A 23,319-nucleotide genomic window follows, 5' to 3' on the forward strand; every position below is an offset into this window, starting at 1 on the left:
GCTTTCTCCGCTTTGACAGTCGGCGCTGGAAAATACACAATTTGATATATTTAGGAAAACATTTTTGGCCAAAACATTTTTTCATCCCTTTCTCCCTAGTTAATTTTAAATCCAAATGGCCGGCCATAACATCATGGCATGAAAACAGTATACTGTTGCTACCTTGAATCTGATAATTCGATCTCGTTAAATTTCCAACTGTATATATTAACTGTGATTCCATGAAATCGAACGCTGCTCGTTTTGACGCGTGATCCAACTAAAGACAAAATGGAGATTAACGATTTAGGCCAACGCCCAGATTCAGCGCAGCGAAACTACATAAAATGTGCAATTTCACTGAGAGGTCCGTTTCAGAACAATTACCATGCATATATTTTCAACAAATGAGCTCTTTGTTTACCCGGAAGAGAGAAATGTTCATCTTTTAAAGTATATTTTTCACTACCTAGATTAGAAATGTGTTTCATTGCAGCGAAACGAATGTTGTTTCGGATTTTAGTAATATTAGCCAACCTTGCATATACATATATTCAACCAGAAGTAAGATGAGACTAGAACTAGAAGTAAAGAGCTCTAGCATTTGGCATTGGTAGTAGATCCTGGCACTAGTGAACAAATTTGAGGATTTATGCCGCTTCCATCGCGCCTACACTAGAGAGGAAAAAATTGGTAATATTTTGGTTTTTCCAACTTGTTTATACAGTGTGGAAGAGATCAGAGCAACACCTACCTTTGTGGAAAACCCCCAAAACCCCTGACGGACTACTTCACTGCAGTACATTTTCGAGCTCGTATACAGGGTGTGACATGTGTCATTGTATGCAAATGAGAACGTGCAACAAGTATCATAGTGAATATCGTTTAATGATACACACTTTAAAACGTTAAAGACCTACGATTAAGCTTAGGAACTAAGGCATCACACTACAAATTAAAGGGCTGTTTGGTAAACCCATCAGCGTAAATGTTCGATGTGCCTACCGTCGTGGTGTAGGCACTCTTCAAGACGATTTCCATGGCTTGTATTACGTTTTCTAGCATTTGAGGAGTGATTCGTTCAATTGCGCTTTGAATTCTGGCCTTCAAGTCGTCTACATTTAAAGGTTCTGTTGCAAACACCTTCCCCATAAGAAGAAATCAAGTGGGGTTAGGTCAGAGGATCTTGCTGGCCACGGAATTGGTCCACCTCTACCGATCCAAAGGTTTGGAAAGTGCTCAGTTAGCCATTGGCGAACATTGACCGCCCAATGTGGTGGCGCACCATCCTGCTGGAACCACAGGTCCCGCATCACTGCTAATGGTAATGCGTCTATCGCATCACTAAACTCGTGGCGCAGGAAGTGCAAATACCTGTCACCAGTAATGTTGTCCTCGAAGAAGAAAGGTCCGATGATTCTGTTCCCCAGAATGCCACACCAAACATTTATCTTCCATCGAATTTGATGGTAATGTTGCCGTAACCTGTATGGATTTCGTTGGGTCCAGTAATGTAAGTTATGTCGGTTTACCGTACCATCCCTGTGAAATGTCGCCTCATCAGATAAAAGAACCTTTCTTAAGAACAATGGATCGGCTTCAATTAGCTCGCGCATGGTAAGACAGAAGTCTTGACGTCTTAGGCAGTCATCGTCAGTTAATGCTTGATGGAGGTGGATATGATAGGTACGGTAGTGATGCCGATGTAAAATGGCAAGAACGGTTGAATGGCTTAGACCAACCTCTTCTCCGACCGCTCTACTACTAGTATGAGGATTGGCTTCAAAACGTGCTAGAATGTCGACTTCCCTATCATGATTACCAATTATACGGTCTCTTCTACGTTGACGGTCTTGCACGAAGAAACTCCCGAAATCTCGTAGGTTGTCTCTAATGTTCGTGAAGGTTCTTCGAACCGGCCTTCGTCGGTTTGGGAAGCGTTCGGCATAAAGCAATGCCGCTTGTTGAACGTTACCGCGAAATTCACCCAAAATAAACGTCATGTCCAATTTTTCTCGGTTGGAGTAGGCTGCCATTCGTCTACGACACAGGACTTACAACGTTTATACGAACTAAGCTGCTAGTAACGACGCGTACATTTGATTGAATAATGTGCCGAATTCTCAGTGCCGCGGAAAATTCTGACCTTCGTAACCTCGTATGGATTCCTTATCTAAGTAGGCTAAAGCCACGAGTTTAGTGATGCGATAGACGCATTACCATTAGCAGTGTTGCGGGACCTGTGGTTCCAGCAGGATGGTGCGCCACCACATTGGGCGGTCAATGTTCGCCAATGGCTAACTGAGCACTTTTCAAACCGTTGGATCGGTAGAGGTGGACCAATTCCGTGGCCAGCAAGATCCCCTGACCCAACCCCACTTAATATCTTCTTATGGGGATATGTTAAGGGGAAGGTGTTTGCAACAGAACCTTTAAATGTAGACGACTTGAAGGCCAGAATTCGAAGCGCAATTGAACGAATCACTCCTCAAATGCTAGAAAACGTAATACAAGGCATGGACAATCGTCTTGAAGAGTGCCTACACCACGACGGTAGGCACATAGAACATTTACGCTGATGGGTTTACCAAACAGCCCTTTAATTTGTAGTGTGATGCCTTAGTTCCTAAGCTTAATCGTAGGTCTTTAACTTTTCAAAGTGCGTATCATTAAACGATATTCACTATGATACTTGTTGCACGTTCTCATTTGTACACAATGACACATGTCACACCCTGTATACGAGCTCGAAAATGTACTGCAGTGAAGTAGTCCGTCAGGGGTTTTGGGGGTTTTCCACAAAGGTAGGTGTTGCTCTGATCTCTTCCACACTGTAGGTATATTGCTACAGAATTTTAGGTTGCTAACATAATTTTTTGGTAGGGTTTACGGATTATTTTGGGGGGCTAAGTTTGGAATTTGGGGGCTATAGCCCCTCAAAAAAGGCCTAGCGACGCCACTGCTCTTCTTTTATGAAACCAACTATTGAAACGAATCATTTTCTGTAGCGTAACCACTTCATAATCATTGGTGACTTGTTTTTCTCTTAAATAATCAATAAGTGTATGAACGTTCTCTGCACGATATGAAACTTGTAATAATTCATTGCGCATTCACGTTGTTAAAAAATTAATGACTTGTCGCAAAACACATAAACAGCAGGACCATTTTCTGAATTCCCTATTTTGACATATTTTACTAGCTATATTTCTTTTGCTACGATCAATGTTTTTAGTTAAATTTACTTTAGAAAAATATGTCGGTTCTAGTTTAATATGGAATATCAAACTCAAGGTTCTACATTACAAATAAATACAGTTTTACGCTAGTATTTTTAAAGATTGTAAATATGTCCATGCTGATCTGTATTTAAATCAATATAGAATTTTTATTATTATTTATGGCTTTATAGCTTTAAAGGGATGTACAATGCGTGGAACTATATTTTTAAATGGTAGAGTTACTATTTCCTGGAGTAGTGATTGGGTAATTACACTTGACTGTAGGCGTGGAACGACTCGGCGGATTTCCATTCCCAATGCACTGATAACGCTACGCAATTCACAATGGATGATAAGCTTTTTATAGGCCCCGCACCCTACATAAAAACATTGTACTTCCATTGTGTTAACGGAAATTTTGTTAACAAGAAGGAGGCCGTTATGCGATTGGTCGAAGGTGCTAATTTCAAATTAATTTGGATTTTAAAATAATTCGGAGGTATTTCCAGGATGTTTCACTATGCAGACAGAGTAGAATCCATAAAAATCATTGAATTTCGTTTTTAGCCTCCATTTAAAGACAGTTTTCGTAAGAAAGAACGTGTGTCCATGTTCTTATACTTATTTGTATTGTCGTTAAGTAATTCATTCAACAGCTTTACAAGTACAATAATATCGTAGAAAGCGTTATATTACTACATTTTATACAATACTGACAGTCGGTAACCATCCATAGAACGCCAACACAGATCCAACAACTCTATAACTAGCATTTTCTCAAGAAAGATGTATCCATGTCCTCATACTTCATTTGTCTTATGGTTAATTCATTCCCTAAGTAGGAAAAGGCTGTATTAATTATTTTTGCAAGATAAACACGCTACCCTATATACAAACCATAATATCGTACGGCACGCTATAGTAGTTCAGGTTAGCAACACCGACAATCGGTAACCACTCCTTAGTGGAAAACGTACGAATGAGGAACCACAATTTAGATTAACAGTGCAATAACTCCCAAGATTATAATGGAAAAACAAGATATTGTGAGATACACAGGAACAGAGGTAAAGATAACTCTTAATACGTATTTATTTCACAAAATCAAACATGGTTTTAATATAATAAATGTCTTTATATTTTATTTACACTGTTTTGCGAAAGTGCTTAGACTTCTCTCTTCAAATCGAGTCTCATTTGACCGACAATTATATTATGTTTTCTGTAGTATAAATTCTTTATGATAATCGGTTAGAAAAGAACCCCAGAATAATAATGTAGACGAAAAGGGAAATCCATATATAAGCAGTTCCCGTATGAGCAGATCCCATAATAGCGGTCCTTATAAGCGCGGTTCCCAAAAACGCAGTTTACCCGCAGCGTACCGTTACAGCAGTTCAAAAAAGTCTTAGATGATGTTAGGTTAGGTTTGGTTATATTTAACCCCAGTATTATTAGGGTCAGTTTAGGTATTCTTATTCCAACCCGAATCGTATTTGGTTAGGTTAGGTTAGCGTATGTTGATCTTGTTGTACCATGGTTGTACTAAATAGGTATTAAGGTAAACTATAGGGTTAAGACTTGTTCTAAACTCGAGCTACAAACTGCTATTTTCCAAAACAGCAGTTTCAAACAACGACACTGTTACGTATCTATAATACGCCCTTTCATATTTTCCAGATTCCATTTTGGTCTTTGTATGAATCAAAAAACCCCGTTGAAGTTGACGGCTATTTAAAATTATTCATTGAAACTGTTATGGCTAAAATGAAAACGAAGTATTGAAATTATTGTATATTTCTTGCTTTTTTCGAACCTAAATTCAATAATACCATGCTTAATTAGTCGTTAATCATTAGCTAAAATGTTACGGTAGACTTTCTTGAACGACTTAATGGCAGAACACTAAGAAACATCTTGAATGTTCCCCTGGTGTTTCTATACTTTGATAAATCGTTAATAGTTTTGTTCTTATTTTCGAAATCGTCGCGCGGGTCAAATGGGGCGATTAAGTTAATCTATATCTATATCAATCAAAGTCCTGACTGACTGATAATTAACGCCCAGCCCAAACCGCTTGTCCTAGAAGGCTGAAAATTAGCAGGAACGTTACTCATAAGTAGTAGGCGCGTACTAAGAAAGATTTTTCCCCCCAATCCGCCGCCATCTTAATAAATGGCGCCCAGAAATGTAAAAAAATCTTCTCTACTTAACAAAGTCCGCACGTTTCAACCCATTTCACAAATATTTAGTACACTGGCTTCCTTTAACGGGCTGAATGGTATTTTGGGTTCGATTTGTTGCCATTTTTTAAATGGCGGCCCGAAACTTAAAAACCCTTCTTTATGGAATAATGTCGGCGTGAAAAGTAATAAAAAAATGTTGCGACGGGCTGACGGGCAACGCCGAGTGCCTTCGCTCCTAGGTAGCTACAAAAATATTATTCATCAGTAAAATCTACCCCTTCTTTATATAAATTTGATGGAAGTTCTTATTACACGCGAGTGACGCCGCGGGTAAAAGCTAGTATTATTATATTACTTACAGCCCTCATATTGTTTCAAACATAGAAACTAATTTGTGATTTTGAACACCTTTTAACTTTCAGTTATACTGCTGACGTTCCAGCAGAGACCATGGATTTTGGCACCGTAGATGAGTTTGGAAATGCTACGGGAGGCGTTGGGAAGCTAGTACGAAATGTTAGTACTACGTTCAACAGGCTATACTTTTATTAATAGTTCACTAATAATTCAAATTTATAGGAAGCCGATTTCGCATTCTTTCTTTACATGCCATCTTACAACGTCTGGAAATATTTGGATTTTACAACTATTGTCGCTGAAGATCTGTGGCCAATAGTTAGTTCTGGAAACGCCCCTGAATTTCGAAGTCAAATGTTTGCAATATCAACTATTTTTCAAGTTGAAGTAAAATCTTATTTGAATTTAAAAATATTTTGGAATTTGAGTCTAGTAGAAGTATAAGTTTATGAATTACAAAAGACTTACGGAGGGCTAGTTCGAGAATGACGCCAGAATAGGCCCAACCAACAAATCTTTTAAAGTTTTATAACGGCTTAGATCTCGATCTGTAGTTTTGAGGTGAGAAAGGGATAACCTGATTGGCTTGATTTTGCCATGCGCAGAACCCGTTTTACCCCAAGAGTCCGACTCTAAACCAATCAGAAAAATAAGAGATTTATTTTCGTCGCTCAACGACAGATGGTACCACAGTGAACTTTGTTTGTCACGTGATCCTATCCCTTGGATGGAGCCAACTGGTTTATTTGTTGGTTGGATCTATTAATTACACTCGGTTTTGCAGTCCATCTTATTTAGTCTGAACTGCTGCTACAAAACTCCTCCCTTTCACCATAACTAGCATAACAAGTAGTGTCGGTTTTCTTTACAATCTGTTTAGTGCAAAATTTTTAATTTCTATTTCATAGGTATGGATTTTCTTACTCTTATCCCTGTTACTGTTTTCTTTCGTCTGGTACCTTCGACTTAAAATAAAACTAATGAAACATCATAAATACAAACTTAATTTAGCAGACACATTTTTCATATCCTTTGGAGTTTTACTTAGTCAAGGTATGTTTAACAAAATATGACATAAGCGCACCTAACATTTCAAAATTTAAAGCAAAAGTTCTAAATATAATAGAAAAAACATAAGAAATAAATGATCTCTTATTACAAAATATTAGCATCAAATTAATCTTAAAAACGAAGACTACTGCGCCATCCGCCATTGGTTTAGTGGCGTCTGCTAAACCGAACCTCATACCCGTTACCTTTATCTGTCTGTGAGATATCAACCAATCCCGCTTGAGGTAAGTGGTTCTACTTAGCAAACGCTACTAACCAATGGCGGATGGCGCAGTGGTCTTCGTTTTTAAGGCTAATTAAATACTAATTATTTTGTCATAAAAGAAAAACGCCGTTCTTTTAAGGTATGTTATGTTAGCTGAACTTTTCCTTTAATACTACTTCCAGATATGAAGCCATCATTGGCTCAAAGCAATGTGGAACGGTTTTCTGTCATTGGCTGGATTTTATCTTCTTTCGTTTTATTCTGGTCTTTCACCGGCATGATTCTTTCAAAACTGACTTTGCCCGATTCCCCTGTATTCGTTGAAACATTGCCTGATATTTTGAAGTACCCGATGAACAAGATCTATGTACCGAAAGGATCCTCAGCTGCTAATCTTCTAAGGGTAAATTTACTGAAAAATATAATCTACATCTATATAAATCAAAGTCCTGACTGACTGATAATCAACTCCCAGCCCAAACCGCTTGCCCTAGAAGGCTGAAAATTTGCAGGAACGTTACTCATAAGTAGTAGGCGCGTACTAAGAAAGATTTCCAATCCGCCGCCATCTTAAAAAATGGCGCCCAGAAATGTAAAAAATCTTCTCTCTGCAACAAAGCCCATGCTTTTCAACCGATTTCGCAAATATTAAGTACACGGGTTTCGTTTAACCTATAGACGGGCTGAATGGTCTTTTGGGTTCGATTTGTTGCCATCTTTTTAAATGGCAGCCAGAAATTTAAAAACCCTTCTTTATGGAATAATGTCCGAAAGAAAAGTAATAAAAATGTCCTGACGGGCAACGCCGAGTGCCTTCGCTCCTAGGTTGCTACAAATAAATTAGTCATCAGTAAAATCTACCCATTCTTTACATCATTCTGATTTAAGTTTTTACTACACGCGAGCGACGCCCCGGGTAAAAGCTAGTTTTAATATATTTTTGAATTTTCCCTCGTAGACCTCTACAGATCCGATAAACCAGTTGATTTGGAGTCAGGTACTTAGGACTGGTGGACTAATGGCATTTGATGAAGTAGATTTCGACTCTGATTTTCAAAACCTTCGTGAGAATAAAGTCTTTGCACTTATACCGTGGAATGCCATAGCTCCCAACTTCAAAGACCTTGCCACGTGTGGTGTACTTGATACTGCCATACACTTATCCGAACCAGTTTTTAAAACGCAAGTTGCTTTTCCCATAAGAAGGGGATTAGATTTAAAATACGCCAATATTCTCAAAGATGTGTGAGTATTTATTTACAACATAGTTTTTCAACTGATCACAGCATAAGTTCATAAGATATGTTCCATAAGCTTGTCACTGGTTACTGAGAGCTGGTCATAAAGTGACGTAGTTCATAGATTCTCGTAAAGCGACGCCTGGTGAGGCGCTGTCAAAGGCTTAGTACAGACTAAATATGGACTGCAAAACCGAGTAACAGTAAATTCTCGGTTGTCGTTCTCGAACTAGCTCGAGCTTTAAGTCTCTAGCGTTACGAAGTATAGGTCGTGTCATACTTATGGAACATATCATATGAACGTATGATCACAGCCAAATAAAATGTCTAAGCCTGTTGTTATGTTCTAGAGCATTACGCATCGTTGAAAGCGACCTTCTTTTTAAGGAGATGAAATTTCAAGCTTGGGTTGGTCGAAGTTGCTTCGACGACATACCATCTCCGCATGTAATACCGTTGACTGTAGAGAATATAGTTCTTCCCTGTTGCATAGCTGTCCTGGGATTTGCTATGGCATCTCTGGTTTTATTGGTATCGAAAATACTTCAGTGCTGCCATTTCCGGAAATGCAAGGTTGAGATAATTCCAGAAGAGGTGGCTTTCGATGAAAGAAATACGCCACTGACTAATGGTTCAATTGATGTGAGCGACATAAACTGCTCCTCCACCATCGAACAACAAATTTGTGATCAAAATACACCGTGTTCAAATGAAGAAAGTGAATTGAACCTCATAAATTGTGATGAAAGCAAAACCAATCAGGACTAAGCTTCATTTTGTGTCGAAGCTTACCGTGTAGATCTCTCGGGTCGATTCTGTTTCTTCGACATTTTGTTTCTACTTATACTTTAAAGGTAAAATACACTGTTCGTTCCATTGTCGTGCCCTACTGCCGCTGTGGCGTCAGTAATCACTTAAATCACAAGTATATCGAGATGTACTTCGAGAGAAGTGTACCACAAAGCGGGTGTATAACGTCAATAGTTGTATTTGAATCATAAGTGAAAATACTTCACGTTCATATAATGTATTATACAAAACTGTTAAGTTATAAATAAAGCTGTAAAGTTCCTTACTTCGTGTAAAATTTCTAAATATGTACTTGCATTTATAACTTTTGATCAGTAGATATCTACTGTTAAACTCGCAACTAAACTGAGCTTTCAGAGCTCCAAGATTAGATTGTTATATACTGATCTAATAATATTGTTAATCAGTTGCGAAGGTATTTTTAAACAAACACCATCTGTAGTTTTTCCATAATGAAATAAACAACTTGAAGCTCATGGTTTTGTCTTTTACTGGAAGTAAGATAGGCCAAATACACTCTTGGAAGATACAGACTCGGACAAAGGTTTCTGAACATTTTCATTCACTGCCAATTTCTTTTTATTACACCCTGGGTCAAAGTACAATGACTTTAAGTAAGAATGATTCCCAAAATAGAAAAATCGACGTTGGATATGAATTTGGCGAGAATAAATGGAAAGAACCTCAAATATTACGTCACACTAACATATTGATTAAGACTCATTGCACAAAACGTAGCAGAATAAGAAATCGGTTCAGAAAGTCAAATGTTACGAAACCAAGAGTGTCGTTAAAACAAAGGAAACTAGGCGAAACGATTATTTTGTTCTGATCAATAATAACTTTACTCGCTAGAAAACGTCAAACGTGAGAGAAGAAGTGTTCAAAGTTGGATTGTTTTGGTTTCAGCGTGAAATATTAAAATTAATAAGTGATGAAAGTTTTTTTAAGCATTCCAAACTTCTAACAGGGTTCGTACGAAATTTTTTCATTCATAATCCCTGACTTTTCCAGGTTATCCCTGACCAAATTTTCGCAATATCCCTGACCATTTTAAGGCATTTACCAGAGACCACTTTTCACACCTGGCTCATATTTAGCATTGCTCGAAGCATGGATTGATATACCCTAACATATCCCTGACTTTTTAGGAAGAATGTTTAAATCCCTGACTTATTCCCCTATTTTCCATATCCCTGACTTTTCCAAGTTTTCCAGGTTATCCAGGTTCCGTACGAACCCTGTCTAAAGAATAGCCAAGAATTAAAAAAATTCTGCCCTCGATTAAATCTTACCGCTTGCAGTTTTCGGGGCAGTTTGTAGGTCGATTGACATTGTTTCGGCGACCTGGGAACAGAGAATTGGGAACAATATTACTTGAAACTTAGGCAGTCTTTTGCTAATAATGGTTTTAGTGACAGTTTTGAACTGAGAAATGGAACTATGACTATACATATTTGGATTAGCATCATGAGTAGCGTTTCTTGAATGAATTAAGTACAACCGTATATTCTAGAATGCACGAGGGGTGGGGTTTTATGAATTCATCTATGGGGAGTTACGGGCTAAAAATCTCTGGGTTTTTCGAACCAGGTACGCATTTGGGTGTGCAGAACAGGTATATAAGAATATAAGATATGTTGTATAAGTATGATATTACCTATACTTTGCAATGCAAGAGACTTACAGCTCGAGCTAGTTCGAGAACAACAAGCGAGAATTGCAGACTACACTCAGTTTAGCAGTCATGCATCTTCCTATTTAGTCTGTACTAAGCTTTTGACAATGCCTCACCAGGTTTCGTTATACGAGAATGTATGACGTTTCACCTACGTCACTTAATGACAAGCTACAATTTGTAACCAGTGACAAACTTATGGAACATATCTTAAATATTATTGATAAGTGACATGTAATGAGATGAAGTTTATGTGTGATTCCGCAATGAAGTTGTATTCAACGACAGTGCATTTTTGTTAAAAAGTTTAAATATTCCGGGACTACGAGCATAGATATTTAGCAACTTCCGCCACATTGGCTTCTGTAGAAACTTCTACATAACAGTAACATTTCCTCTCAGAGTTTATTAAACCGTATCCATTAAACTGCACCTCATTTATTGTATCAACAACAATATGGGCTATAAATTTCTTACAAAAAATAATGCACTATAGCACTAAAAAAGAAAATATGTATCTAATGTTCTCGCTGATACATTAAGACCGAGTTATAGCAAAGACAAACATGAAATAAAAATAACAAAAGAGTGTGGCATAGATAACAATGAAAGATTTTCGTTTGTAGGATATTGAGCATGCAATGCTAATTGTTTGTGTCAGAAGAAAGGTGAATCACGCGTCGCATGGGAGCCCAACGGTCTCTTTACCTCACTTTCGGTTAATTCTATTTGCATTTGGTAACAGGTTTCATAGAAAATGTGTTGAAGGCGAATTCTTTGTAAAAACACGGGAAAAACACTTGACCTAAATTGAGTTTCCATTAACTCGTTTATATGAAAACCTTTGAAGTACTCGTAAAGTACGGATTTGGATTATGAAAACACTGAGTAGCCAACCTCGGAAACGAATGGTGAAAATTTGAACTGAAGAAAATAAAACATACTAATTAGAAGAAAACAAGAAAAAATATGGATATAAGCATTGAAAAACAGCACGTAAGTATAGTAGGAAAACGATAAAAATGCAGGGGGATTTTATAATTATGCTCACCAAAACCTTCATGAGGTTTAACATAATTAGTCACTTTCCGTTTTGAGTCAATTTCCAGATGTAAACACCAAGAAGGCGCAGTTTTTTAACAACCTCGATGAAGTTCTATCATAGTCAATTTTTAGATGCTAAAAATGAAAACAGCTAGAGTTAATTTCGCATTAAATTAAATACTGAATATTTAAGTAGATGATACCATAATGTTGAGTGGCAATGTGTATTACCATGAGTTAATAATATGTTAGCTCAGGCAATTCATTTTTATACTCCAGCGTTTTCTCCCGCGCCGCCAGCGTCCCAACTATATGCGACGCTCTGCGGCCGCAACGTGAACGACAATCTTATTTACTCTTCTTTCCGGTTTTTCCCCGGAAGCGCGTGTGGTGGAAGCTAGCCAATGATATCGGAGCTATTTAAGCAGCAGAATATTTCGCTCAGTAGCCTCGGTTAAGAAAGCAATTTAGAGATCAGTGGATTGGATTTAGCTCAGTTGTTTAATTTTCTGGTTTCAAGTCACAATAACTACTCATATCTTTAGCATTCTTTATCAATATCGGCAAATTGCATTGAGTTCCAGCATTTTTTTGTCACAGTACTGACACAAACGCCATGATTTAATGTTAAATTTTTAAAACATAAACATTCACGACTAAAACACTCCCTTGGTGAAAAAGCAGCCGACGACTCGAGGTCGAGGAGTCGTGCGAGCGGGATTTTTTTTTTCGACAAGAGAGAGCGCAACATTCGGATTTTTTTCCTGCGCGGGCGAAATGAGAAGAAATCGCTGGATACATTACGCCTAAGGAGCCTGAGTAACTTATAGGGAGCTAACATATTATTAACTCATGGTATTACCAGGATCTTTCGACCCAATATTCTACAGGGCCGGTAGACCCTTGTAGATATGACTTGATACCTGTTTCTAATTTTAATTGTACATTGGCCTTTCTTTTATTCGTAAACATGACTTTCAATAATATTTCACTGACCACAAAAGAATTTGGACGATTCCATGTTTGTTTCTATGAGTATCTATATGAGTGTTGCGGTTATCACTTTGGAATAGACTTCTTCCATTTCATATAACCATAACTTAAACAAAATCAAATAGCATTAGACCTATATCTAACACATTTTGCCTTTAAAGTACAAGCCTCTGGTCTACTGGGAAACTGGTGCCAATCCAGGCACTTACTTCGAAAACTCAAGAGGTCCCATAATAGACCTAGCTATGGCCATGGCATCGAGACTAAAGTAATTTATTATTTTTAAATCATAATTTCCACAGAAAAAACAGTAATTATAAGATAATTATGTACCATAAGTTTATCACAGGTCACTGAGAGCTTGTAGGTTAAATGTAAAGAGAGGCCTGGTGAGGCGCTGATAAATGTTTAGAACAGACTAAACAGGAAGATGGACTGCAAAATTACGGAACAGGACGTTTGGGCGCCAACACTTAGGCGCCGGTGACTTAGGCACCGGCACTTAAGCTCCGCGACAATTAGGCACCGAGACATTTAGGCTCCGCGACAATTAGGCACCGAGACATTTAGGCTCCGCGACAATTAGGCACCGAGACATTTAGGCTCCGCGACAATTAGGCACCGAGACATTTAGGCTCCACGACAATTAGGCACCGAGACATTTAGGCTCCGCGACAATTAGGCACCGAGACATTTAGGCACCGAGACAATTAGGCACCGAGACAATTAGGCACCGAGACATTTAGGCTCCGTGACAATTAGGCAGCGAGACATTTAGGCTCCGTGACAATTAGGCAGCGAGACATTTAGGCTCCGTGACAATTAGGCAGCGAGACATTTAGGCTCCGTGACAATTAGGCAGCGAGACATTTAGGCTCCGTGACAATTAGGCAGCGAGACATTTAGGCTCCGTGACAATTAGGCACCGAGACATTTAGGCTCCGTGACAATTAGGCACCGAGACATTTAGGCTCCCTCACAATTAGGCACCGAGACATTTAGGCTCCGTGACAATTAGGCACCGAGACATTTAGGCACCGAGACATTCAGGCACCGAGACATTTAGGCACCGAGACAATTAGGCACCGAGACATTTAGGCTCCGTGACAATTAGGCACCGAGACATTTAGGCTCCGTGACAATTAGGCACCGAGACATTTAGGCTCCGTGACAATTAGGCACCGAGACATTTAGGCTCCGTGACAATTAGGCACCGAGACATTTAGGCTCCGTGACAATTAGGCAGCGAGACATTTAGGCTCCGTGACAATTAGGCAGCGAGACATTTAGGCTCCGTGACAATTAGGCAGCGAGACATTTAGGCTCCGTGACAATTAGGCAGCGAGACATTTAGGCTCCGTGACAATTAGGCACCGAGACATTTAGGCTCCGTGACAATTAGGCACCGAGACATTTAGGCTCCGTGACAATTAGGCACCGAGACATTTAGGCTCCGTGACAATTAGGCACCGAGACCTTTAGGCGCCGAGGCAATTAGGCGCCGAGACAATTAGGCGCCGCGACATTGCAGTATAATTTTCGTGAAAGATTTGAGATATTTAATAAAGGAACAAGACAAGTACTTTTAGGCTTATATTCTTTTATTCAACTGACATCAGAATTCAACCATATTGTTATTTATCTTCATTGATTTCCCAAAATAATATGCTTTTCCAAAACATTGTTGTTTATCTTCATTGACTTCCCAACTTAGGTTCGGTTAGGGTTTTTTTTTATTATTTTAGGATATGTTTTTTTAAAAACAGGTATGGTTTCGTGTCCTTTAATATGAGATTGCGAACATAGCCATGCAGTGACGCACAGGGACAATACACGGTTTGCCAAATTGAGAGGTCCTTACGGATTTTTAGAAGAAATAGTGGAAATATTATCGGCATATAAATGTCTCCACGCCTAAATGTCACGGCGCCTAAATGTCGCGGCGCCTAAATGTCGCGGTGCCTAAATGTCACGGCGCCTAAATGTCACGGCGCCTAAATGTCGCGGCGCCTAAATGTCGCGGCACCTAAATGTCACGGAGCCTAAATGTCACGGCGCCTAAATGTCACGGCGCCTAAATGTCACGGCGCCTAAATGTCACGGCGCCTAAATGTCGCGGCGCCTAAATGTCGCGGCGCCTAAATGTCACGGCGCCTAAATGTCGCGGCACCTAAATGTCACGGAGCCTACATGTCACGGCGCCTAATTTTCTTGGCGGCTAAATGGCGGCGCCTAAATGTCACGGACCGGCAAAATTAACCCGAGTGCAGTCAATTCTTGCTTGTCATACTCGAACTAGCTCGAGCTGTAAATTTCTAGCATTACGAAATATAGGTCGTGTCATACTTATGGAACATAACTTATAAACTTATGATAATTTTAAAGACTATGCATTTGAATAAACTCGTTATTCTAAAATTATTACACTTTTACGCTATTTAGTTGGACTCTAACTAATTATGGAAATGCAAGTATTCAGTATTTTTCACTAAATATCTGAGAGAAGAAGAATGACTAGAACTATCATTTCGGGGTTTAGTGCATACTTATAATTTACACAAATGACATATTTTACTTTTAATTAGGAAAGATATGATTTATGTCTGTATCCCTTCGCTGTTACAAAGGCGAGACACGACGCATGGAAATTCACCGCTGAACTTTATTATTCAAGAATTATTTTATTATCCAAGCGTCCTAATTATAAAACTAATTCGCCTTTAACTAGTATTTCCAACATACCAGCTTGGGTAATTTTATTTTATTCAGAGAAAAATTATATTGAAAAGGTATTCAATCATTAATTTTCTGTACATTTTTGTTATCAGTTGCCATGGTCTATATTTTGGTCGTACTTGATACTATCATTGCTTAGTTTCTGGATGGAACGCCTTCGTCACAGGAAAAATAATCACGGTTTCGAATACCTTTGGAGTTATTTTGAAGCAATTCTCAAACAATGTAAGATCTTTCACATTGAATCAAAGCCTCTCACAAAAAACTTGCAAGTGATCAGTGATACTTGGTCATTTGTAAAGGAGTTGGCTTGAAATTTTTACAATAATTTTACACGTTGTGTACTAGCTGCGGTAGAATAAAATCCCGCTCCGGCACCAGCACGATTCCGCTCCGGCACCAGCACGATCCCGCTCCGGCACCAGCACGATCCCGCTCCGGCACCAGCACGATCCCGCTCCGGCACCAGCACGATCCCGCTCCGGCACCAGCACGATCCCGCTCCGGCACCAGCACGATCCCGCTCCGGCTCCAGCACGATCCCGCTCCGGCTCCAGCACGATCCCGCTCCGGCTCCAGCACGATCCCGCTCCGGCTCCAGCACGATCCCGCTCCGGCTCCAGCACGATCCCGCTCCGGCTCCAGCACGATCCCGCTCCGGCTCCAGCACGATCCCGCTCTGGCGCCAAAACAAAGGCATGTCGATTTTAACCGAATTAATATTGTAGCTAGTTCATTCAAGAATAAAGAATCATCGAAAAGTGCATTACTCATGGTTTGGTGGCTTTCAATGATTGTGTTTCATAACATTCTGAATTCGATCATTCTTGCAAACCTAGTCAGTGGAACTTGCAAGTTTATTGACAAAATAAGCGACATTCTTGAGTACGACAACCTCAATATATGCATCGAAGGCAACTCTCAAGGACTAAACTCAGTCTTAATGGCAAGTAAACTCTTCAATAACTAGGGAGCGTGCTCATAGATGGAAGTCCAAGCATAAAAATCTTAAAACACTGCCAAACTTTGGGTATAATACAAATTTAACTACGCTCTAGTTAAATTAACATTAATGTGAATTTTATTTACCACAAAGTAGCATTAAACAAATAGAGAAACCAAAATATTATCTCTCCGAGTCGAGAAACCTTTTTTCCAAAATCATTGGAAACATTTATTGACTTTTGGCTTTTAGCGTACGAATTTTCATGAAATTTAGGGCATATTTCTCAAAAAGAACAGTGCAGTTGCTTGAACCTTTTGGAAGCAACGCCATTTGAAGGCTAGCCAATCGCGATGAAAATGGAGTAGAAGCCAATAAGTACAGATTAATGTCTATGTAGAATAATGGGAAAAATAGTGCATGGTGGGGTTGTTGTAAACCTATACGTTCAGATTGGTGTCAAAACCTCTCCGTGACGTCATCGTCACACGGAGAAGTAAAAAGCTAGTTCATTTCAAGTGAATTCATTTTCAATGTTTCAAAGATTAAAATATACATTTTGATTAGAACCTGCCGGATCCAATTAAAGAAGAAATTAACGCCCGAAGAGATCAACCTCCAGATTCTTTGTCTTCATTTCATCGTGTCGAGAAGGGAAACCTGGTTTTTTTGACGTTCCATGATTCTTTGAAAGAAATGAAAGAGTATTGCGAAGAACATTTAAAGGTTTTGCCCATTTTCTACCGAACTCCAAAAGAAGTTCATTTGCAAAGTAACGCCCTTGCAATTTCAATGAGAAAAATAAATCAAACTATGTTGGAAACAATAAATACAATGTGCGCATACATGTTAAACCAAGAGAAAATAGAAGAGAGTATAATACTTCTGCCTGGTTTGAGGGGTTAAATTTCTACCGCTCTAGCGTCGCGACCACCTCCCCCTCCCAGGATAGCCTCCTCTCAGCTTTCAGAGAGAGAAAATGCTCCCGCAAAGCAGACTACGGGCTCAGAGGCGGAAGACGATGACCGAGTCCCTTGTGCAGCGCTACTACTCAAAAACACACTGTCAAACCTCTAGCGTTCTAATTGGCTACTCTAAGTTATAAGGGGGGGTAAAAACTGGAAGACCCCCTAACGAGGTAGAAAGTGATGATAAGGTTAGATTTTGAACCAAGTGTTATTCTCTCTTCTATTTTCTCTTGGATAAACCAGAAGTAAGATAAGGAACTAGAAGTATCGACGTAACCAAATTCTTCACTTGGCGAAAGTGAATATTCTTGATAACACACGAACGGTTGGCCCTCTGGTAGCGGTTTCTGAATTTTCCCTCCAAAACGTGAGACGCTCGTGGCGGTAGACGGCCGAACTAGATTCAAGCACCCGCGTCCGTGTTCCGCGGCTTTAGGTTGAGGAAAAGGGGGTAGGAGATATTTTTGGAACTCGACCAAATTTTTTCTCTCTAGTGTAGGCGCGATGGAAGCGGCATAAAATCCCCAAATTTGTTCACTAGTGCCAGGATCTACTACCAATGCTAGAGCTCTTTACTTCTAGTCTCATCTTACTTCTGGTTAAACTACTCTTTCATTCTACAATTTAATTTTAATGATATATTGAAAACTGTTGATTAGGATTCGGTATTTTTACGCTTCGGGCATTATCGACGCGACTATCGAAAAGGAATATGGGATGTTGGAAGACCGTTGTGTTACGGAGAAGAAAACCGATTTCCACGAGGGAGAGAGAAGTTCTAAGAGTCTGGTTATGCCATTCTTTTTAATATATTCAATGGGGATATGTGTGGCTATCTTGGCTTTCGTTTTGGAGCTTATAGTCCGAGGAGTGATCCATTTGAAGAATAGGAAGACAAAACTTCCTCTGAACAAGCGCTTGAAAATTTCATATTGATTTTATCAGAAGGGGATAATGGAAGAAGGATGCCACTCTGTATTATCTTAATACATTAGTTATGTAACGTCATTCTTCCCAGGCTCACCCTTTTAGTTTGCTTTCCCGCTCATCAAACTACAAATGGGCATCGCACCGTAAGGTGAATTCTATAGTTGTTTGGCACTAAATCGCCAGAAATCATCCCACAAACCTCGTCTTGACGTGGGACAAAAATGCACAAGCGCGTCTTGCCAAATGTTTAAATGCTAATAGAGTAATGATGCGGGAACTATTTATCGTGTATGTGATTCGGTTTAGTAACCTTGCTCTAAATGTTCCGATGTTGGGAAGAGTGACGTTACACTTAACCCCCTTTGTGGTACACTTCTCCCGAAGAGAATATTATATACTTCTGATTTTATTGATACGTTCTGGATGCTCGATTAACTTTGAAATTTAAAAAAAAATGTTTAAAATTGAATTTAAACTTTAGTTGTTGCTATACAAATGTAAATAACAGTGGTGTGATAGTCCCGGTTTTTCGGTTTCGAGCCGAGTCTGAGTATCAAGAATAATTTCATATCGAGTATCGAGCACTCTCGTTTTTTTGAGTATTTATAGAGTATATTTACTAATGGAGTATTAATCGAGTAAGTTTCTAGAAAATAACGAAGCTGTTCAGTTACCTAATATTTAACATGCTTAAAAGATTGTTAAGGAACAATTAAACATTAATCAAGTTATTTTCAAAATAAATGCTCAGGGTCACATCGTTTACTAAAGTTATAAGCCTTGGATTCGAACAATGCTCGAGTATTTAAGGAGTTAAAAAGCTATTTGAAACTTTCTCGAGTATTTAAATATGTTGTTATTGAGTATCGAGTCGAGTACTCGAACTTAACGAGTATACTCGCACACCCTTGATTACGATACGGTAGCCGCTCATTTAAGGCATAATACAAGTGCTGCCTTAAAATCGATACGATAGAATTTTTTAATAAAATGTTGTATTAATAAACCAAAACTTAAACACTCAAGCTAAAACTGAACTACCAATGAATTTTAAATTTAGTGTGTTTCTGTATGACGTATGAGGTATCAAGTTAGTTCGATCTTGTATTACAATTATAAATCATAAGTAATAAAACAATCACTAATTGATTATTTGTAATTATATTGTTTACTTCTCTATTCGTTAGTGTTATCAGGGATCCAAGTAATTTAGAAGCAGGAATGGAGATCAGAGTAATCTGGGCACGCATCAAAGTCCACGACTACCCTTCCACGGGGGGGGGGGTATGAAAGAAGATGCGGGTTATAACAACAGAGGTAAAAATGAATTACGTATTTTTCGCCGCCCCGACACCAACGTCATCAAAACGTAGTTTAAGTGAGCCAATAAGATAATTTAAATTTTCGTTACGTGTTGAAGGGAGGGATTCTATATTGGGCTTTGAGTCGGACTGAAGTAAAGTTCCTCCTTCTAAAATTACATGGATCCCTGGTATTATAAAGGACAGATACGATAAGGGTTGTTAATTTTCAGGAAAAAAACTTTATTCCTAACTCGTCTATTATTCACGTCGGACATCTAGCCGCTTTAGCGTATGCCTTTTTCATAATTTTATGGAAATTGTTGGTATATAAGGCGACCGATTACCAATAACATGAACCGTAGATGGAAGCCCTACCATAAGTGAAAGACTAGCCGTTTCTCGTAACTACAATCATGCGTTCGCTTGCCTTTTGGAAGTAGGCAATCCATAATACCATAAGTTTATCATGCCTCTAAGTACACAAATACGGGTTACAACTGGGCATCTTCCGCAGGCTACTGTGACGTCAGAATTTGTATAGCGCTAAGATCCGAAGAGACAAAATTTTGAAATTTCTGTCGCGGTGCAGCCACCAAGCGGTCGAGACGATTACTAAATGGGTCACATGATAAAAAATCGTCCAATGTAATAAAGGAGATTTTTACGTTTCGTATAGGCAGGCTTGGGGGGGGACGAATTTTACTAAAGCAACCTCAAATCTCTCTCTCTCGTGAGATAGAGGCGGTTTCAGTCCTGAAACATTTTAAAAGGGATAAAAGAAACGCTAGGCTAGGCAGTACAATTTTGTATTGAAGTTGAGGTGATAAATGATACGGAGAGAGTATAGGGTTTCATTAAAGGGAGCCAGACAAACACTATTGCCATAGGAGTAGCAGCCATTTCTCTACTTAGAGGCATTATAAACTTATGATAATACCATAAGCTGTAAGATATGTTCCATGAGTATGACACTTCCTATACTTACAGCTCGAGCTAGTTCGAGAACGACAAGTGAGAATTGACTACACTCTGTTTACTTTGCAGAGCTTTCATCTTCCTTTTTAGTCTGCATTACTTAGCTTTTGACAGCGCCTCACCAGGCGTCGCTTTACGAGAATCTGAGATGTTTCCCTACGTCAAGCTCCAGCTAGTGACAAACTTATGGAACATATCTTATGAACTTATGATAATACGTAGCTATATATACACCTCCATGGCATGTTTTCAATGGCCATAAAGAGTTCTGTATTTTTCTATAGTTTGCGAAAAAATATGTTTTGCTTCATTGATTTAATAATCACTAAGAAATAATATAGCTTCAAACAGAAAACTGTTCGGTTCCCACCAGCCACTTGTGTTGTCTGTGAAAGGACACGCATAGTTGAATAAGAGATTATTTCTTTCATAGCGGTTTGTCCAATATCGTTGGCATAGGGAGAGTGCTAAATATTTGGGTCTCTCCTTATTTAAAGGTCAAAATAGCTGTAAATGACTAATACACAAACAAACAGCGCAATACACCTTTTCGACGGGAAAAGGGGGATAGGCAACCCTTAGTATCGGGAGATACAAGGGGGTTGCTCCAATGCCGTGTTTGCGCACTCTCAGATCCAAAACACCTAGAGTGCAGGCGCTAAAAAGCGAGATGGCAGGCAGAGTTTTACCCCCGCGCCTTTCCCTCTTACAGCGTGGTTTTTTCTTCGATTGATTGGCTAATTGTTCTTGACTTAAGTATGTACTTTTAATTATACTAGATAAATTTAGGTGACCTCTAAATTCTCGGATACTGGAAAATTTGCGAGGGTACCTTTTCAAAAACATTTTCTGCATTATAACATAACATTTGTTGAAACTGTTATTACGAACTTCAATATTTTGGACACGTATCGTTCCTTTTATATAGCGTGCGGTATAATTTTGTTTTTGTCAAAGATTTGACAGTTCTCAATTTCCCACAATTATGTTTTGAATGTAGTGACAAAGCACTTGACATATAAACAGTACCGAGGCAACGGCTTTTTCCCTCTTATGCATTTATTTAAATTTTGTGCAAATTGCACGGAATATATATAAGCATAAGTTCATAAGATATGTTCCGTAAGTTTATCACTTGTTACTGAGAGCTTGTCATGAAGTTGTTGTAAAATTCGGGATACTCTGATTTTTCGACACCACAGATAAAAACCAACAGTTGGAACTTCCTTAGGGCTTGTAATTTGAGATATCATTTTTACCCCAGAATAGTGCCGTTACTAAGTACGTAAGTTTATCATTGGCTACTGAGAGTTTGTCATGAATTGATGTAGGTGAAACGTCATAGATTCTCGTAAAGCGACGCCTGGTGAGGCCCTGCCAAAGTCTTAGTACAGACTAAATAGGAAGATGGACTGCAAAATTAACCGAGGGGAGTATGCAATTCTCGCTTCTGTCGTCCTCGAACTAGCTCGAGCTGTAAGTCTCTAGCGTTACGAATTACAGGTAGCGTTATACTTATGGAATAAATCTAATAAACTTATGATGTAAGTAAATAGCTCTTACATATCGTTTTGAAAAATAAAAATACGTTTGGCTTTTTGGCTACAGTATTGACCGAGAAACTACACACGACATTCAAAACAGAATCACAAACCGGTTTAAACAAGTTGTGCTTGCTGTGACAGAACAAAAAGTTTACCTTTAAGAAAAAAGGCAAAAACTTCAGATAACAACAAATTCAAGATATTATTTCCCTAATATGAACATTTCTATTAATAAAAATACATTGGTAAGTATCTTTAATTGAAGCCTGTGCATGCTCGCTTTCAGACGAGAAACCGGCCGTCCCCACTTCTAGGGATTAAGCAAATAGTTGCCGAATATCTTCCGCCTGCTTTGAGGAATGAAAAAGTTTTAAATTTTTTTCAGTACAAGCCACTGGTGTATCACGATCCCAAGTCGAAAGTTGGCACCGATTTTGAAGGCCTTGCCGGTCCGATAGCAGATTTATTTGAAGCTATAGCCAAAAAATTGAAGTAAGAAAAAAACTTCATTTAACTGCTATCAAGCCCAATTAGCACTTCGACGTTGGTTCGGTTTTGAACTGCGTTTAAAGTTTGAACCAGGGATAGATTTAATTTGAGAAGTAGGAATGGAGAACGGTTAGTATTTACTTCTGTCCGACTCATAGCCCAGTATAGAGCCCCTCCCTCCAACACGTAACGAAAATTTTAAATTTTCTTATTGGCTCAGACGGGGACGGCGAAAAGTACGTAATTCCTTTTTGCCTCTGTCGCTATGACCCGCTTCTTCTTTCATACCCACCCCCGTCCCGGGGGTCCAGGACTTAGACGAGCGCCCACATTACTCTGTCCTCCATTCCTACAGCTAAAATTAAATCTATCCCTGTTTGAACTAATGGTGTCATATCAAAAACGTTTTTTCGTCATATTTATAATTAGAATTATTATATTAGATATATTTTTCGCAAGACCTAGCCAACTAAACTAAACCGATATTTTAAATAATAGGAAATTATATTAACATTACAAGGCTATCTGTTCTTGTTCAAAATATAATCATTGGCAGTAGCATTATCAAAAACCCATAAACTGAATTGTTCAGATCGAAAATCGGTTAAAACCTTTATAATTTGAAGCACTAGGCCTAATTAAATGATG

At 38.8% G+C, this 23,319-nt stretch overlaps 2 protein-coding genes and 1 long non-coding RNA gene across 3 annotated transcripts in view; 1 reads left to right on the forward strand and 2 right to left on the reverse strand.

The window, feature by feature from the left end:
* Positions 1-23,319, reverse strand: part of LOC149647162 (uncharacterized) — a 319,264-nt gene that overhangs the window by 230,599 nt on the left and 65,346 nt on the right. The window lies entirely within an intron of this gene.
* On the forward strand, positions 7,973-9,025 carry LOC149647181 (uncharacterized). Its single transcript, XM_089850284.1, has 2 exons — positions 7,973-8,264; positions 8,608-9,025. The coding sequence occupies exons 1-2, from the start codon at positions 8,038-8,040 to the stop codon at positions 9,023-9,025; spliced, it is 645 nt and encodes a 214-aa protein (XP_089706410.1). The 5' UTR covers positions 7,973-8,037.
* Positions 15,345-16,507, reverse strand: LOC149647182 (uncharacterized). Its single transcript, XM_089849710.1, has 3 exons — positions 16,414-16,507; positions 16,289-16,353; positions 15,345-16,197 (listed from the first exon to the last, which is right to left on the reverse strand). The coding sequence occupies exons 2-3, from the start codon at positions 16,290-16,292 to the stop codon at positions 15,863-15,865; spliced, it is 339 nt and encodes a 112-aa protein (XP_089705836.1). The 5' UTR covers positions 16,293-16,353; positions 16,414-16,507; the 3' UTR covers positions 15,345-15,862.

Source organism: Phalangium opilio, unplaced genomic scaffold, assembly GCF_054372755.1.
Source record: "Phalangium opilio isolate 3A_F unplaced genomic scaffold, DU_Popi_V2 ptg000089l_1, whole genome shotgun sequence".
Taxonomy (NCBI): Eukaryota; Metazoa; Arthropoda; class Arachnida; order Opiliones; family Phalangiidae; genus Phalangium; species Phalangium opilio.

Bases quoted from the DNA above. Each gene is read 5' to 3' on its own strand.
- LOC149647181 (XM_089850284.1), top strand. From the start codon at position 8,038: ATGGCATTTGATGAAGTAGATTTCGACTCTGATTTTCAAAACCTTCGT. The intron at 8,265-8,607 runs GTGAGTATTTAT...GTTATGTTCTAG, and splicing joins GCCAATATTCTCAAAGATGT to AGCATTACGCATCGTTGAAA.